Source organism: Alligator sinensis, unplaced genomic scaffold, assembly GCF_000455745.1.
Source record: "Alligator sinensis unplaced genomic scaffold, ASM45574v1 scaffold740_1, whole genome shotgun sequence".
Lineage (NCBI taxonomy): Eukaryota > Metazoa > Chordata > Crocodylia > Alligatoridae > Alligator > Alligator sinensis.
The window spans coordinates 23,243-41,263 of NW_005841964.1; the positions used below are offsets into that span (position 1 = coordinate 23,243).

General features: G+C 39.8%; 1 protein-coding gene across 1 annotated transcript in view; it reads left to right on the forward strand.

Moving 5' to 3' along the window:
• The first annotated feature begins 3,059 nt into the window (after nt 1–3,059).
• Nucleotides 3,060–18,021, forward strand: part of GPC6 (glypican 6) — a 1,120,836-nt gene continuing 1,105,874 nt past the window's right edge. Inside the window, exons 1-2 of the mRNA XM_014518541.1 lie at nt 3,060–3,065; nt 6,665–6,728. Of these exons, the coding sequence (XP_014374027.1) occupies nt 3,060–3,065; nt 6,665–6,728 (70 nt within the window). The remainder of the gene's footprint in view (nt 3,066–6,664; nt 6,729–18,021) is intronic.

The following is an 18,021-nucleotide window of genomic DNA, read 5'->3' on the forward strand; positions in this document are numbered from 1 at the left end:
GCTCCATATGTACTGTGCCAGTAGATGAACTGGAAACATTTGCCCTTATTCAAATTGTGGGAAGGGAGCAGAAACTATTCTTGAGGAGGAAACTTATTCCCTGGAGCAATCAATTCTTTCCCTTCCTGCTTTGGGCAGTGTTTGTAATTGTCCAGATGGCCTTCCTGAAGGGCTAAGTAAAATATTAGTATTACTATTACTATGCTTTTGCCCAGACATTTGACTTACAGTGAAAATATAGCACTACAATATTTCCAACCATCTGGCAAGTTGTGCCTTAGGATTCTTGAGTCTGAAGAGCTCTTGCAGGGATGTGTGGTCTGTCCTAACCTCAAACTTCTTCTCATGGAATCAGGGGTGAAAAGATCTTCTACATTTAATTATTGCTAGCAGTTCCTTTGGGGTAGTGGAATAACTTCTTGATAGAAAACTTAGACTTCTGTTGCAAAAAGGCACCATGCTTTTAATTACTTCATCTCCTTGTGTAATTAATGTTTCCAATCCAAAAGTGCCATCACCTGTGTCCTACCCAAAAAGGTTTAAAATGTGTAGGCTAGAATTAAAAGCCATTATAAGACCCTTTTTTTTTTAATTTTTTTTTTAGATTAAAAAATGTAAACTGTTTGGTGACCCCTGAAATGGCTTCTTGTCCAACTCATACAGGGCTGGTATGTGACAGGTAGTGGTTCAGTTTGTACTATTTCAAGGTTAAATATATTTACATTACTGCCTCAGTTTCCCTGACCAGCTTCTACACTAAGGAAAAAAAATGGATTAATGGTGTTTTGAAGCAAACCTGTGAGGATCTGCTTAAGTGCTCTGCTAGGTGTGAATGGGCCATCAGGCAGCAATAAAACAGTTTGCATATGTTAACATACACATATCCTGACTAGATTCAAGCCCCAGCATCTGGAGAAGCTCCCTGCTGCATCTGCTGCTAGAAAGAATTTCAATGAAAGCCAGTGCAAAGAACAAGCTTGAAATAAAGGATTTCAGCAGGGCAAGAGCAGACTTAGGGTAACACCATTCAAAGACAGGCAAGGTTCTTTGCGTAATTCAAAGGCCCATTAAAAGGCATTCAAAGGCACTTAAAATGTTAAACTGTTACAAGTACCCTCTAAGAATCTTAAAATTATGTCACTTTCAACCGGGGTTTATCTTTTGAGCAGTTCTACCTAACTTGAGCTAAGATATTGTTAGTCTATTTCCAAACAGATAATTCAATCAATTTTTAGTCATCCAGCATCCCTGAGTTTACAGCTGCCAGCACTCTTACCCTGACAAACCCTTCCAAGCTCTACTGCCCAGGGGTTAGTACTGGCCCCAAACTGCCACTATCACCATTGCCACATGCCCCCAGTGGGTACAACTCCAGCTTGGATGACACCAACCTGCCAACTCCAAAGACCCAGGAGACCTGATCTGGGCTAGGAACCTAATTATTTGCCCATATATGCATAGCTCTCCCCTAGTCAGGAAAATGTAGGCCAGGTGGCATGCTTTCTCTCCCCAACTTCCCAGCTTCCTGGCAGGGAGTGTGGAGAGGGCTGTCTAGTGGTGAGAGTGGTGATAGCATGGAGTCTGGGATGTCATGCTTCTCTGGGTACTATGCTCTTGACATGCTTGACCCTTGGGGCTCTGCTCCCAGAGAAAGGAGAGGGTATTTGATCCTGGTCATGGGCCAGATCACCAGGTCCCATAGTGACAAATCACAGTTGTGCAGGTTAGAGAAAGCATTAAACCTTAACCTGTGATTGCTCTGAAACACCACCTAATATTTCACAGATTTAGAATGATTTAAAGGTAACAGCTCCCTAAAAGTCTTGAAAGGGAACAGACAGGGTTGTTTAGCAGACCAAGACTCTGCCTGGGAGTTGGCATAAGTATTGTGGCCAAAGGACTCTATTTGCTATATCATTATTGAATGATAATGATGTTTCTGTTTAAAAAGAGCTGCCTGTTTCACTGCATGTGAGTTTGGGTGCACACCGTCTTTTAGAATAAGCAAAGTCTCTCTCCAGGAGCTAAACCAGAATTCACCTGTCTGAAGGATCATAGGTAACCAGGGGGATCAGGGACCAAAGCTTGGGTTTTTGAGTCCAGGATCTTACCTATTCTAGGACCTATGCCTGGTCTGACATTAGGGGTACTCCAAAAGATTGAGGCTGGAAATTCCAAGCAAGTGCTCCTTTTGGGGATCTATGACATATAATCTTGGCAGAAACAAATAAAAACCACATATACTAACGTCCTACAATTGTACCCACCTGTGCAGGTATGGAGAGTCTGACCATTCTACAGAAGGCATTCTATGTGTACTTACTTTTTTCAGCTCAAATCCTGTGCAAAATTGTGATGACCTCTGAAACAACATGTACTCTTTGGATTCATCACAAACCATGTGTAAATGTATTGGATTGTTTTATAGAGTTTTATCATAATTCAGGTAGAGTAAGCAGAATGAATGTGTCATACAATGACCTCTCTGTAAGGCTCTCATATGTAGCACATTTATTGCATGAACCAAAGCTATCATTTTAAAAGAAAAAAAAAAGGTTTACATAAATTAGAAATATTTGTTTGGAAATTAAGTAGAAAGAAACAGGGCTGCAATATACTGGAGATGGGATGGAGATGAAGAATCACATAGGTGTAAACCAAAGACTAAATTACATGTTTATCTGTTTTTAATAAGAACAAAGATATGAGGATAATGGTAGGGTACCTCATGGGAACAAATATATAGTCATGGCATTTACTTCTATATTTGATACTGAAGCAAAACTCCTACTACAGTGATGACATTTTGGGGCTTGGATAATCTCCATCCCAGAATGGTGAAAGAGCAGATTCCTGAAATACAAATTCCTGTAACATGAATCTTAAATGAATCTGTCGATTTAGAGGGATGATTCTATGTTTGAAGAATAACATGGTGTTTATGTTTAAAATGTGGAAGTGGGAAGAGAAGAGATGAGACAGGCAGATACAGATCCATTAACCTGATTTCAATACTCTGCAAGATTTTAGAACGGTACTGAAAGAAAATAATCGAAGGTATGGGGGTAAGCAGAAAGAGAGATAAAATGCAACATGGCTTTATCCAAGGAAGATTATATCAGGCATCCGATTAAACTAATATTGTCCTGTGAGAGGATAACTGACTTTTTAGTCAAGGGCAATATGATACATGTAACATTTAGATTTAAGCAGAACATTTTATATTATGCTTCATGGGAAATTCTTAAATTAAACCAGCTCTGGAATTAATACTATATTTGTAGGCTATAATAAAAGGTGCAGAGAAAAGTGCAACTTCCCACTGTAACTGAGGGCAGTTTGCAGGAAGCATTCTGAGTTACAATGATCCCCCCAGACCAAACAGAAATTTGCTGTTGGTTCTAAGAGAGAGGGGAATCTACTTGCTGGCTGCCAGCCTTCAGCTGGTTTACCCTAGCAATGGCCCCTCCTCTCTCCCTGCCTGTCCCTGTTTCAGAATGGGAGGGGGGAAAGGGAGCAAAAAGAGCTTTTTCTAGGGGTTCCCCAGCCAGCGCTGGAGGATGGGGTAGGTAAATTGGAGCCCCCCACACCTCAATACACCTGACCCACCCTCCAGAAAGGACTGAAAGCCCCTAGACTGCCCTCCACTCCCTTTCCCTTGTCCAATTCTGAAAACAGTAATAGGATGGCAGCCAGTGCAGACAAAAGTTACAGAAGACACTCTGTTTTGAAAGATCTTCATCTGACTCCTCATGTAATGAGGGCTCAGATTTTCATCCAATCAGCCATTTTTAAAACTGTCTGAAGCTATGTACTTGTGTTTGGTCACAGCTATAAACCTCTTTTTGTGGCCAGAATGTGTGAAAATTGTCAGGTCTGCACCCAAAGACCATGATGGCTTATACTGACAGGGACGTTATTGTATTGGAGAGAAATTACCTATGGTATTTCTTAATAATTGTTTTTTTGGGGAAAACATTCTGGTTAATACCTTTACTGGCAGCCTTGTTATCAGAACAATATGTAAACACAGGAAATTTGCAGGTGATACAAAGTTAGGAAATGTTGCCAATGTAGAAGAGGATTGGATTATCCTTCAGAGAAATTAGATAACTCTACAGAGTGGAGTAATGGAAATAGTATGAAGTGTAACAGTACAAACTACAAAGTAATCTACTGAGGAAATGATATCAAGAACTATGGCAATAAGCAGGGGGGTCATCAACTAGAAAGAGAGATGGATTTGCTTATATTGATCAATTGTACAATGATTGAGTGACCAATGAAATACAGATATGAAAATGGTATTTTGTTTGTATAGCATACTAGGTAAAATATCATCAGAAGAGAGACAGGAAAAATTTGGGAGACCCCATTGAGAATGTTGTATTCCATTCTAGTCACCTTTGTTGAAAAAGATTCACTTTAACTGGAATGGGTACAAAAAAGTGTACTAAGATGAACAGGGGACTGGAGAACTCATCTTAAGAGGAGAGATAATAAGATCTTGGCTAAGAAAATAAAGATTGAGAAAGAATGTATTTATAAATACATTTGAGAAATAAAAATCAGAGAAGAAGAAGAAGGGCCTCTTAAGAAAAAAGATAATAGTGGTGCCAGAACAAATGGCTATGAGTTGGTCCTGAAAAAATGTAGATTCATGGTTGGAAAAGTTTTTCTAATTTCCAGGGAAGTGACACTCTGGAAAGACCTTTCAATTGAATTAGTGAAGAGGCAAGGCACTTGGAATATTTCAAGGTGGATTTTATTAAGTGTATAGCAGGGATAACATACAACTGAGAAATCTTGGAGAAATACTCGGAGTATTAGAGGACAATCTGCTCTCAGCAGGATCACCTGGTTCTAGAGCAGCACCAGCTGCAAGCGCTGGGCTGACTGGCTGCAGAGCTAGTCCTTCACTTGGGCTTTGGTCACTCAGTGGTTTGAATGCATCTGTACCAGCTCAGCCTTGCCTCTGTCTTGCACCAGACCTGGACTCCCTACCTCACTTCTGCTTGTTTGGTTATACACATCATCTGGGCCTCTCCACTCCTGACCTGAAATATTAATACAGATAAGCATATATACCATTTTGGATTAGTAATGTGAGTCTGACTACTGAGTTTTGTTCCCTTTGACCTTGATTACTGATCTGGTTTTCCCCAAGGCCCAGATATTTGGTTAACCTCTCACTCTACAAGACTGTTTATACCCTTATCTATATACAGAGCGGAGGATTATTCAAGTATTTGATATCCCCATGAGCCAGCCAAACCTGGTTCACAGCTCATCTCCTTGTAAATTCTTTGTATAACTGGGAAGAGTCTGGTAATCACATACATCAGACCTGCAAGGGCTAAAAATACTTCTTTTTCCCTAATAGCAAATTCAGGCTTCTGTGTTTCTTTTTCCCTTCCTCTGATACTGTGGCCATTAGGCATGGTGGAAGAGTGGCTAGGATATGCATAGGGCTTCCTTGAAAACACTAAGAAGCCTGTCTTCATGGGTCTTGCTTTATGTGCTTGTAGTCAAAGTAAATTGATAGATTTGGGCTTGGGTGTTTACCCTTTCTCTGTGATCCCTTGAGCGTATTATACTGAACAAATCAGCTACTGCTGCAGCTGCTAATGTATTTGTGGTATCTTTGTCTCTTGTTCTTTTCTTGTGGCATGGAGTTGTTTTGTTTTCTCTTTGTATAATAGTGCTTGAGTGTTTTATGAAATCTCAATAGGGGCAAAAGTGGATGCTTTTACATACCTCATTGAACCAAATGTTACCTGTGAATGCAAGAGACTATACTCCATAGGACTGGGAGTGACCGGACACACGTTCCTGAACAGATCTTGTTCTGCTCTGAAAGCATTTTTTTCCTCAATCCTTTAGGTTCTTGTCCTTCTCTCTCTCTCCTCTACCCTTTTCTATGCCCTTTTTGAAAAGGGAAACAAAACTCCATGCAGAATTCAAGGTCTGAATGCACTATAGGTCTATAAAGGGCATATTGTTAATTTGTTTACATTTCTCTTCTTAATCCCTAAAATATCATTTGTGTTTTTGACTGCTCGCACATATTGAGCTGGTGTTGTTAATACTGTCCTCAACAAGTGCAAAATCTCTTTCATGTGAGGTAGGAGTTAATATAAGTGTACAACACTTGGCAAGTCAAAACAAGCTGCTGAATTTAACTCTCAAACGCTTATTTTTTGTAGGGATTGGCCTGACCATAAATAAACATGAAACAAGCAAAATGTTTGTTAGATCAAATGATTCATAGCTTTTGACTTCTCAAAACAGCTGCTAGGACCTGCCCCCTCCCCTTTAGTCTGCCTTCCTAGGCTTTCATTTGGGCCAGTATGTTTAACTGAGCCAAATAAGCCTTTCAGTGAAAATTTCCATTAAAGATGAGGTTTTTGCATTATTTGAGTTGGGATGATGGAAACCCTTATAAATGTCTTTTTACCAGCGTCTTCTGGGGGTCCAATATCACATCTAGTCAATTGACTTTTTGGCCTCTAATCCTTGGATATCCTTCTCAGAATGATTTCTTAGCTCTCAAAGTCCTTGTTATAGCTCGCCTTAATTAGCCTGATCAAAGTTGGTCAAACTTTTTCTAGGTTTCCTTATTTCACGGGAAGTCATTAATCCAGGGTGCATACATTGTTGGTAGTCTCATCAATCTGTCTTGCCATATGAGGGTGGGAAAGTTGGAGCAGCAACTGCAGTTATAAAGAGTAAGTCCTTTCTCAGTCCTTTCTGCTGTTTAAATCATTTTTGAAACATCTACAGTTCCTGTGTTTAACGTCTCTCTCTTTTTATAAAGAATCCATAATGTATCCTTGCATAATAAGCAGGAACCACATGATAACAGTGTCTCTGCTCAGTTCCAAACAACTTTCAGCCAAGATTCAGCCCAGAGCCTTAACTTTTCTCAGAGATATGCCTTCAGTGCATCTGTAGATGCTTGTGCATCTATAATGGCTAATTTTTCTAAACTTTTTTTTTTTAAATACAGATGCACAAACCTTCACAGAAACTACTAAAAACTCTCCATCCTCATGTTTTGTACGTACCTTTTTATTGATAGTAATGCGTGCCTGTGTGCATGATAGGGGCTGCTAGTGTTTCAGCTACTTGGTTCCATAAAGTTACCTATTTAAACTAAAGTTGCCTTAAAGTATCTTAAAAGGTGTTAATTATACTACTCTCCCCAGCCTTTGAGGAGGTTTATCCCAAACCATACCATGCTAACCATGGTTAGAGACCTATCTCCAAAAAATTGTTAATGTATAAATTAAACCTCATTTAAACAGTTTGAAACCATGTTTCACATCTGTTTCTATTTAACCTTACACATTACTTGTTATGTTAGAGATGGCAGGGCAAAACCCATGAGATAGTAATGCCCTATATTTCATGCTGTCTTAGACAGTCAAAGAATTGTGACTTGCATTTTATTGGTTAGTTTAGCTTCTTTGCACCCAAAATGAAAAGGACATTTCATGATTCCCCACTGTAACTAAAACTTCATATTTAGTGATGAAACACTGCTTGGGGGAGGAGGGAGGAGTCAAAAAGAGAAGAGAAAAGGATAATCAAGTACTTTTCAGGCTTCTAGAGGGATGGGAATGTTTCCTATAATTTTGAAGCAATAACAGTATCTCTAAATGAGATTTGACATACAAGTTTCCAATTAGGCTCCAGAACTAAGCTTCATAATAATTTCCTGAAGAAAATTGTCTTTTACTTTGGTTTGTCTTCCTGATGTCAAAATAAGCCTGTCTTCCTCTTCATCATTCAACCTCATTCTTTTATGTCAGAATATTTATAGTAGTTTAGCTTGTGCACACATTTGTGTAGAAGCTATTGATATTATAAGACTGGTTTCATTACTGTAAAGGGTTTTCCATGTGTACTGGAATAATGATAGATTGAAATTGCATTAGCACAACCCTAACCTATAGTACAAGAGAAAAAGCATATTGCTGACCCTTTCAAGTAGGGGTAGAAATTTGCAGCAGTTCACATGTCACTAATCTTATGTAGAATTGCTGTGTTTAGGACTGTCTGACTTGGAATGTCACCACTTTCATGAATAAAAAGGAGGCTGTAAAGTTCCTGGAGGTCCCTCTGGCTCTAATTAGTTGGTAAAATTTGGAACCTTTAATTAGAATGGGGAGGGAAATAATTTTCCCCATTCCTCAGATGTTTTTGAGGTTGCAGAAACCTGTTTTTGTCCCAGTACAGAATATAGAAGTTCCTAACAAAGGAGAAATAAGAGGTTCACTTCTTGGTTTCAGTCTAAAATAGAGACTTATTTGTCTCCCACAGACCATCTAGTGATCAGGCTAACCACTGGATCAGTGGTTTTCAACCTATGGTCTGCAGACTCCTGTGGGTCTATGTGTAAGGGCTCTGCAAAAGATGACTATGATCGATCAAAAGTATGTGAATACCCACACTTGTAATTCAAAGGAACCCACACCTCCATTCCAAACTTTTTAGGGATCTGCAAATGACCAAAGGTTAAAAACCACTGCACTTATTCAGAAGTCTCAGGTAAGGGCCTCTCATGTTTCCCTCTTTTATTATTACTACAATTTAATTACTTTTTGTCAACAGTACTGCATGCAGTTCTGTTAAATGGGTGGGTTTTGGTAAACCAGTGCTGTGATTTGTGAAAATCTGCTTGTTTGTTTGTTTTTTTCCCTCCAGAAAATTTCCAAGTCTTTCTTCTATGTACCAAGCTGGGGCATAATCATGAGCAGGGATCCTGGCTTTCTCTGATTTAAAAAAAAAAAAAAATCCTAATTTTTTGGACTAAAACAAGTAACCCCAAATCCACATTTTTCCATGATTAAAATGAAACACCACTAATATACAGACAGTGGTGTTTCATTTTAATCATGGAAAAATGTGGATTTGGGGTTACTTGTTTTAATCTGAAAATTAGGGATTTTTTTAAATCAGAGAAAACCAGGCTCCCAGATCATGAGGCATGATACGTTAATAGTTATATCACTGCTTGCTATCTTGTGTGTGTCTTTTGCAGAGAGTAAATAATAATAATAATAATAATAAAGTATTTTCTAAATTCTTCTAACAGATGTTCCTCACTGTGCTGTATGCTGTAGTGTTGTTTTTAAAGTTTGGTTTGTCTGTTTCCATAGACTTGTATAGACCAATGGTTCCTTGCCTTTGTGGGTAGGGGCTCTCTCCCTGTTTGTAGTAGATCTATACCTGCCTCTAATCCAGCATGCCATCTATATGTCCCTTGTTTTCCTATTTCCCTATCTGTCCATCCATCCATCTCTCGTTGCTCCCTTTTTCTCTACATGACGTGTTCTCACTTTCCTACCTACTCTTCTCCCTGTTAGTATGGTATCTCTCTTTCTCTTCCCCAGATCAATATTTTTTTTACCCTCTGTTTTCATTTGGCTTCCCTCACTTTCTTTACCCTCCCATAATGACTTCAGATGTGTTCACCTTTAGAATGATGACTTTTGTTCTTTGGAAGTCTGAAAAGGGAAGGATTTATTTGGGCATTGCTCTTCCCACCTAGATATCAATTAGCAACCATGCAGAACATACACCACACATCATTTCTGAATGACCCGATGCTTCATAAATTTGCATTCAGTTTGATTTCTAAATGTCTTTATTCAATGTCAGCTTATTCTTTAGCTAATTATGGTCACCATCGCTGAGTTTCTTGCCAGTACTTGAGTACCCAGATTTCTGAGTGTAGAGAAATACCACGTGAAGATGCTTGAGTATACAAAAGGCACCTTGGAAAACTGCTCTGAATTTTTTCAGGTATCTAGGCATCAAGGAAGGGGGAGGGAAAACACCTGTAATGCCTAACTTCAATGAAACTTTCAAAAGGATGTGCTGCATTTTCACAGGAGCACTGTGAACTTGGAGATGGGCACATTTTGAGTGCTTTGAAAGTTTCAATTGCTCTTCACAGAGAAGTATCATTACTAAAGCACTTCAGCCAAGCTCTTTTCTTGCTATTGAATTTTAAGTGTTCAGCAGATTATGGCAGCTGCAGCAGAATTTGGATTGCATCCCATCTCTTGTGAAAAGAAGAAATAATTCGTCTCTGGTTAAAATAGCATTAGCAACCTTTGTTTAAATTTGTCTGGCATTTATCTTTTTATTATGATTAAGGTCATCCTTTCCAACAGATGATTTTTTGTTGTTGTTATCTGAGCACATTGCAGTAAGACCTCTGTGTGCATGTGAAATTCTTCATGAATCAATCTCTGTATTCTTATAAAATGATTTATCAATCAATCAGCTCCATAATTGCTGTACTTTCCCCGTCTCAAGTTAATAATGACACAATCATGGCCCCCATAAATTAAAAATAGTACAGTGCTAATGTGATAGCAGCATGAATTAATTATTCATAAATTCTTATTTATGTGATTATTCCTCTGACTGATGTAAATGATGATATTTAAAGCCAAGTCCCTATTTTTGGAGAACTTAAGTGGCACTGCTTTCTTTGTTTTTATTAATCTGAGGTGAGCTGAACTTCTGATGTGTAAAGAGGCAAAATTAAAAGGAGCCATACCACACATCCCTCCTACTACTTAATCCTATGTTTCAGTGCATAGCAAGAGATTTCATAGATTTCATAGACATCAGGGCTGGAAGGGACCTCGGAAGATCATCGAGTCCAGCCCCCCGCCCAAAGGGCAGGAAGTCAGCTGGGGTCATAGGATCCCAGCAAGATAAGCATCCAGTTTCGTCTTGAAGGTGTTCAATGAAGGCGCTTGAACCACCTCCGGTGGCAGGCTGTTCCAGACCTTGGGGGCTCGGACAGTAAAGAAATTCTTCCTTATGTCCAGCCCGAAACGATCTTGAAGTAGTTTGTGACCATTCGACCTCATCATCCCTTGGGGCGCTCTGGTGAACAAACATTCCCCCAGATACTGGTGGTCACCCCTGATAAACTTGTAGGTGGCCATCAGATCACCCCTGAGCCTGCGCTTTTCCAGGCTAAAGAGCCCCAGGGCTCTCAGCCTGTCATCGTAGGGTCTGCTTCCCTGACCTCTGATCATGCGCGTGGCTCTTCTCTGGACTCTCTCAAGCTTCTCCACATCCTTTTTGAATTGTGGAGCCCAAAACTGGACACAGTACTCCAGCTGCGGCCTCACTAAGGCCGAGTACAGGGGGAGAATGACGTCCCGGGATTTGCTTGAGAAGCATCTATGGATACAAGCCAGCGTTTTGGTCGCTTTACTAGCCGCCGCATCGCATTGCAGGCTCATGTTCATCTCGTGGTCAATGATGACCCCCAAGTCTCTTTCTTCCATAGTGCTAGCCAACATAGCACTGCTGAGCCTATAAGGATGCTGAGGGTTTTTCTTCCCAAGGTGGAGAACCTTGCATTTATCGGCATTGAACACCATCAGATTCTCATCAGTTTCTCCCAGAGGCGATCATGGGACACCAGATCGAAGGCTTTTTTGAAGTCAAGATATATGACATCAATCTCTTCTCCCTTGTCCAGGTGATAGGTCACCTGGTCGTAGAAGGAAATGAGATTGGTCAAGCAAGACCTACCCGCAACAAACCCGTGCTGGCTATCCCTTAAGATGTTGGCGTCGGCCAGTCCATTAAGGATGGCCTCTTTAATAAACTTTTCTAAGATCTTCCCCGGGATAGAAGTCAGGCTGATGGGCCTATAGTTAGCCGGATCCACTTTCCTCCCTTTCTTGAAGATAGGCACCACATTGGCCTTCTTCCAGTCTTCGGGCACTACACCAGAGCGCCAAGAGTTTTCAAAGATCCGTGCTAGAGGCTGGGCTATGATGCTCGCCAGCTCCTTGAGTACCCTGGGGTGAAGATTGTCAGGGCCAGCTGACTTGAAGGTATCCAGCTTCTCAAGATGTTCCTTCAGAAAGTCAGCATTAATGGAGGGCAGGGGATCACCCTCACCCGGACTTCCCGGCCCTGTAGTGGGCATGGGCGTCCCATGGGACTGATGAAAGACTGACGCAAAGTACCTATTTAATAGGTTGGCTTTTTCCTGGGCGTCAGTTGTCAGTTGCCCCATCTGGTTCAGCAGGGGTCCAATGTTGCCCCTGCTTTTCCTCCGGCTCCCCACATATCTGAAAAAGGACTTTTTATTGTCCTTGATGCTCAAAGCTAGCTGGAGTTCATTTGCAGCCTTGGCTTTCCTGGTCTGCTCCCTACAGGACTGGACCAGTGCAGAATAATCCTCCTTGGAGGTGACTCCCATCCTCCACCCTTTGTAGGCCTTTCTTTTTAGCCTCAGGAGATCTGCTAGGTCCCTGGAGAGCCAGGGGGGCTGCTGTGCCCTCTTGCTGCCTTTCCTCCGAGATGGAATAGACTTAGTTTGTGCATTGAGGATCGCTCCCTTGAGGAGCAACCACTCCTCTTGAACTCCCCTCTCCCTGTGGTCACGGTCCCTTAGGGCCTCACTGACAAGCCTCCTGAGCTTGTCAAAGTCGGCTTTCCTGAAGTCAAAGACTTGCGCGTTGCTGACCGACTTGCCAGCTTTTCGGCGGATGGTGAAGGTGATCAGCTCGTGGTCGCTGTCACCCAGCTTCCCATCGATCACTAGGTTGCCGACTAGGTCATCCCCAGTAGCCAGTACCAGGTCGAGCAGCGCTTTGCCTCTCGTTGGCCCACAGACTTCCTGAGATGGTTAATATATTTCTTCTGCGATAACAAACATTGTAGATATTTTTCTTTCAACATGCATTTGTTTCCAGGCTGGTCTGCATAAATACAGCAGTCTATACACCAGTGCTCACCTGGTCCAATCCGATTCTGCAGAATGTATTTTATTGGATGAGTCTCCAAGTTCACTTGGAGCTTGCTGCAAAGCAGTTTGGTCAGTGAAAATGTTTCTTATCCTACATGAGAGGTTGTGATACTGTCCGGTCAAGAACTCAAGATTGTTTTAAGGGATTATAAAAAAAAAAAAAGAGATGGTATTTCCCAATGACTAGAATATCCAACTAAACTGGGAGAAGATCTACTTCCCACAGTAAGCTATGCTGGCTCAGAATGCTATTTGACTAGCAGCTGGAGCACAGACAATCTTTTTCTTCCTTATCCCCTTTTAGCATAGTGACTTAAATGTTCTGGCTTGAACTTTTCCCATTTATCTCAAAATTAGCATTATTAAAAGTTACAGTCGTGATCAATTTAACATTGCTAGAACTGTGGTGAAAGTTCTAGACAACTGTATCTGTGTTTTTATTTTAGTCTGAGCAGTGACCACAGCGTACACTGAATGCATGAGCCTGATTCTACTTGATCAATTAGACACATAAGGCGACTTGGGCACCAAAATGCAATCCAATTCCACCCTAAGTCCCTTAAAAACTCTTAATAGAAGAGGTGGGTGAGTCCTCCTATTTGTGACTCATTTTTAAGGGTTAGATGGTGACAGATGCCGTAATAGATTCTTTTTTTTCCCAGGGACTCAAGCAGGTTGGGATAGAATTGCAGTTAGTCCACTTATGCATCTAATAGGACAGAGTCTATCCCTCTTATGGCCCATATTTTGTGTTTGTGAGATCACTCATTCTAAGTTGGATAAAATGTTGCTGTAAAAAAGACACTGTAGAATCTATTCTTCATTGCCGTCTATAGGCACTGTCTTGAAATGCTGCCTCTTATGCTTTTTATTTCTATTGATGCCTTGATTTGCGTTTGGATGCCATGGTAAATATGTATTATTTATGAAGCAAAATGACTGTTTTATAACTGTGATGGAAAATTGAATGGGGGAGGGAGGAGGAGGGAGAAGGTTGTCTTTTTCATTTTATTGGATTAAAACCAGTATTCTATATATCCTGGATTGCTCCAAAGAGCTTTACAACTCCACACATACGTCGCTGCAATGGAATAACTTTGACAGTGGACATTCTATTTCAGTTTCCCACTGTTAACACCCAAACTGTGTAACTTTAAATAAAACAAACAAACTTGTAATTAAATAAGATTTTTTTTGAGGACTAAATGTAATTTCCTGATTTGGAATTTGGCCAAAATCCTGGACTTTTATTTTCCTTAATTCTGAAAAGTGTCATAGAACCAGAACAATTATACGCTTCGGACAACAATTGCATATCTGACATGAAAGACCGTGCCTCCAGCAGCACAGAGCATCAAACTGAGACACTGCTTGACTCAAAAGGAAGTGCTCTACCATATAATGAGTCATCAGCGCATTATTTTCCTTTTCTTTTTCATTTTGATATATGTGCATACAGCTTGTCAGAAATGTCTTCACTGCTAATGATGAGATATTTTTACTGTGTTCTGTTCTGTAGTCAGTAAAATAATATGGACCAGAATAATGTAATAAAATACTGTGGGTTCGTTAGAACCACTGCAGAAGAAACTTGCCAGGATAATTTCAATGACTGTCTTTATCTTTGCTAAAATGATTTAAAACAAGTTGAAAGACAGATGATGAAGAGACTACAATTTCAAATATATTTTTGCAGATGCTAGCATTTGAATAATTCTGTTCTGTAAAATATAGTTGCAGAATTAGAGAGAAAAGTCCCATTTTATAATTTCTAAGTATTAAGGTAATTAGAAAACATTGCCCTGGTTTCTCTCGCCCAATCATTTGGAAGAAATGCTTACGGATGCAATTTTTAAAAATTATTAATCTGATCAAATATCCAGTGAAATACCAAATTAAGCAACGTTGGACAATTTCATATTTCTAACAATGTTCATAAATGGAAAATAATGTTCTGACTCCTTTGTAGAACAGGATTGCTTATAGCTCTCAAAGATGGAGATAAGCCAATAAAAATTAAAGGTGGCAAGTGAAAAGGAAAGTGAGTTTATATTTGCCTTAATAAAAAAGTTTTGCATATTATATTTCAAAGAGTTTGCAAAGTAGAATAAATATGTTACAGTTTATGCATCACTTTTAAAGATCTGCATACTTTATGCAATTCATGATGGGGGGCAGGGAATATGTATAAAACATATATTAAACATCCTCAAGAATCTCCAACTCCAGATTTTTCTTTTCAAAAGAACAATTATTAGTAGAATGCCAATTGCAGTAAACCAAAATGTGCATTCCAATCTTACCTCATTGGACAATAATAACATTTTTATGTAGAACACATAACATTCTTCTTTAACGTTGCCTCAATCCAATTTGAGCTGGAGCAGATGTGATAAATTGTTTTATTTTAACTATGTATATTCACCATGCCCCTCAAGTAAAGTGATTTGGGGAATTAAATCCAGTTCAGTGTTGAGTATTCTCGAATTTCAGAGAGAGAGATCCCTAATTTCCCCCGATTGTAGTTTTAGCAGTAATTTCTCTTATGTTTCTTTTTTTATTGTTTACAGTGGTAACACAAAAAAGTAGAATTATCCTTGTTGTTGGCATAGTATAAAATAACCCCACTAAGTGGATGCATAAGAAAAGTTGTACTACTTGAACTGAAAGTGTAGTTATAAGCCAATTTAGTAAAAAAATAGTTCAGGCCTTTATCGGGACACTCATTTCATTTTAAACAAGGACAATTTTAAAAGTATTTATACTAAATCATTTCCCAAACAATGTAAAGCAGCTACAGGATGAGAAAAGACTAAATCATCATTCACGCAGTGGTTTGCTCTGCTTTTACTAAATTGATTTAAATTGGTTAAGGGAAGAATGTTGTTTCTCCCATTGAAAGTTGTTTAGAGTCAGCGTACTTGTGTTCTTTGCCTTTTATGTGTGTACCCAGTGCAAAAGGCCCTATGTGGAGTGATCTCAATTTACTCTGCATCTAGGGTCAGCTTTTCTTCCAACTATTGGGTGCCTGTGTGGATTTAGGCTTATAAGTGTGATCCCATTACATCTTGCTCAAGCCCCTGAAAATCCATTAATGTCTCTACTTTTTGTAACAAGCTGGCATAACCTTGAGATTGAGTCATGAAAAAGCAGGAGGAGGAGGACCTACCCAACTTGTGAATTAACTGTTTTTCAGGGACTAGAACAAGGTGGAATAAAATGGCATTTAGGGCATCTTTACATGTGCCTGGGGTGGAGGGGAGATGTTTTAATTGGAGCAGCTCCAAAAGCAGCGTTGTGTATTCAGCATCCTGTGCTTCAAAAAGATGAGCTTTAGTTAAAGCTCTCCACTGCCATTTTGAAGCACAGGCATGCTGAATACACATGATGTGGAGGCTGCTGGAGCATACTAATTAGTACACTCCAGCAGACTTGATTAATTGAGCCTTCTCTGATGAGTGCTAATTAGCACACAGAGCAGACATCCGGCATATGTATAGGTTCCCTTAGAAGCCTAAATCCACTTACATGCCTAATAAGTGGAATAAAATCTGGCCACTAGATGTCTGTTTCTTTTCTTTTAGTAACTTTCATATAATATTTAGCTTAAACTAAAAAGGATCAGAAACTTTCTGAGTTCCTCATGAAATCCTAAATAATTTTAATGTGGCTTGCTTGAATAAAATTGTTCTCAGTGGTGCCAGATAACAGAACAAGGAGCAGTAGTCTCAAGTTGCAGCAAGGGAAGTTGAGGTTAGATATTAGGAAAGCCTTTCTCATGAGAAGGGTAGTAAAGCACTGGTGCAGGTTATCCAGACAGGCTGTGAAATCTCCATCCTTGGATGTTTTTAAGACCTGGCTCGACAAAACCTTGGCTGGAATGACCTAGTTCGGGATGGACCTGCTTTGAGCAGGGGGTTGGATTAGATGTCCTCCTAAGGTCCCTTCCAACCTTCATTTTCTGTGATTCTATGAAAACTGAAGGGAGGGTGGGATAGAGTGGTTCAGGGAGAGGGGGAGGGGAGGCATGTGCATGTGCGCATGCGCATGTGTGCAAGTGGGTTTTCTTTGGGTTGGTTCTCCTGGGAGAGGTAGTGTTATTCAGGCAATTTCTGGTCAATTTCATAAGGAGAAATCTTATCTTCTGTTTCTCTTTGTGATGATAACAGACTGAAAGCAGGTGGTGAAGGATGTAGTCACAGATGCAATCCTCAGATTTTCAGGAGGTATGTAGGTGGCCTCCTACGAGGCAGCCCAAATTTTAACAAGCTATTAATTGATGAGCAAGAAAGCATTTGACAGAAATGCAATTTATATATAGTATTAAGTTCTAATCAACTGGAAAGGGGGAATCAAAAAACCCCCATGGTATTACATAGAAACTAGGACTTTGTTATTCCTACTTAAAGAAAATGGCTAGGCATTTTTTTTAATTTCACTGCTCAGCTTTGAAGAATTACCATAGCGTATGCTCCAGGGAGTGATTTAAGTGCCATAACAATATATTGGTGTGCTAATTGTTAGTGATTTAGTTGTTGCTATACTGTGTTACTTTACTGGATAAGCAAAAGAAAGGGAAAAAAGTGAAATGGCTTGTTTTTTTTACTGGGAGGTCCCACCTCCTCATTTAGTCAGTCAAGTGTTGTTATCCTTTTATTACCCTGTAATTTGATGACCAGTTCAGTGAATAACTGCAGAGGCTATTAGGAGCTGTCATGGAGAATTTATCTGCCTTTAAATGGAAAGTAGAAGCAGTATAGCAGAAGCAGAACTGCTTCAATGTGGATAATGCTCCTGTTTTAAGCTTTTTAATACTATGTTTATTGTTTCCTAGCATGTCTCCCTAGACTGTTCTAACACCAGTGATGATGATGTTGCCTTTGCTGTTCTTGTCAGGAATAAAATTTATGGAAGAAGTGTGGCCCAGGAGAGTCAATCTTGTCTTGTGTTAGTGACTACAGTAATAGCTCATAGTGAGTGTCAATAGAGACTTTCAGAAAACATGGTAAATCTATACCTCTGTGGAGGCTTAAAGGTTCTGGTGACTTTCTCCTTTCCTTGGAAGAAAAACAGTTCTTCACTACTGCAAAATGCAGTTGGCCACATTATACCAGATTCTGATCTGTCATGCACAAATTTAAATGCAGAGCAAACTGTATTAAACTGGAATGGTTACAGGTTTATACCAGTTTAATTAGTTGTGCTTGAATAGTAGCTATTTT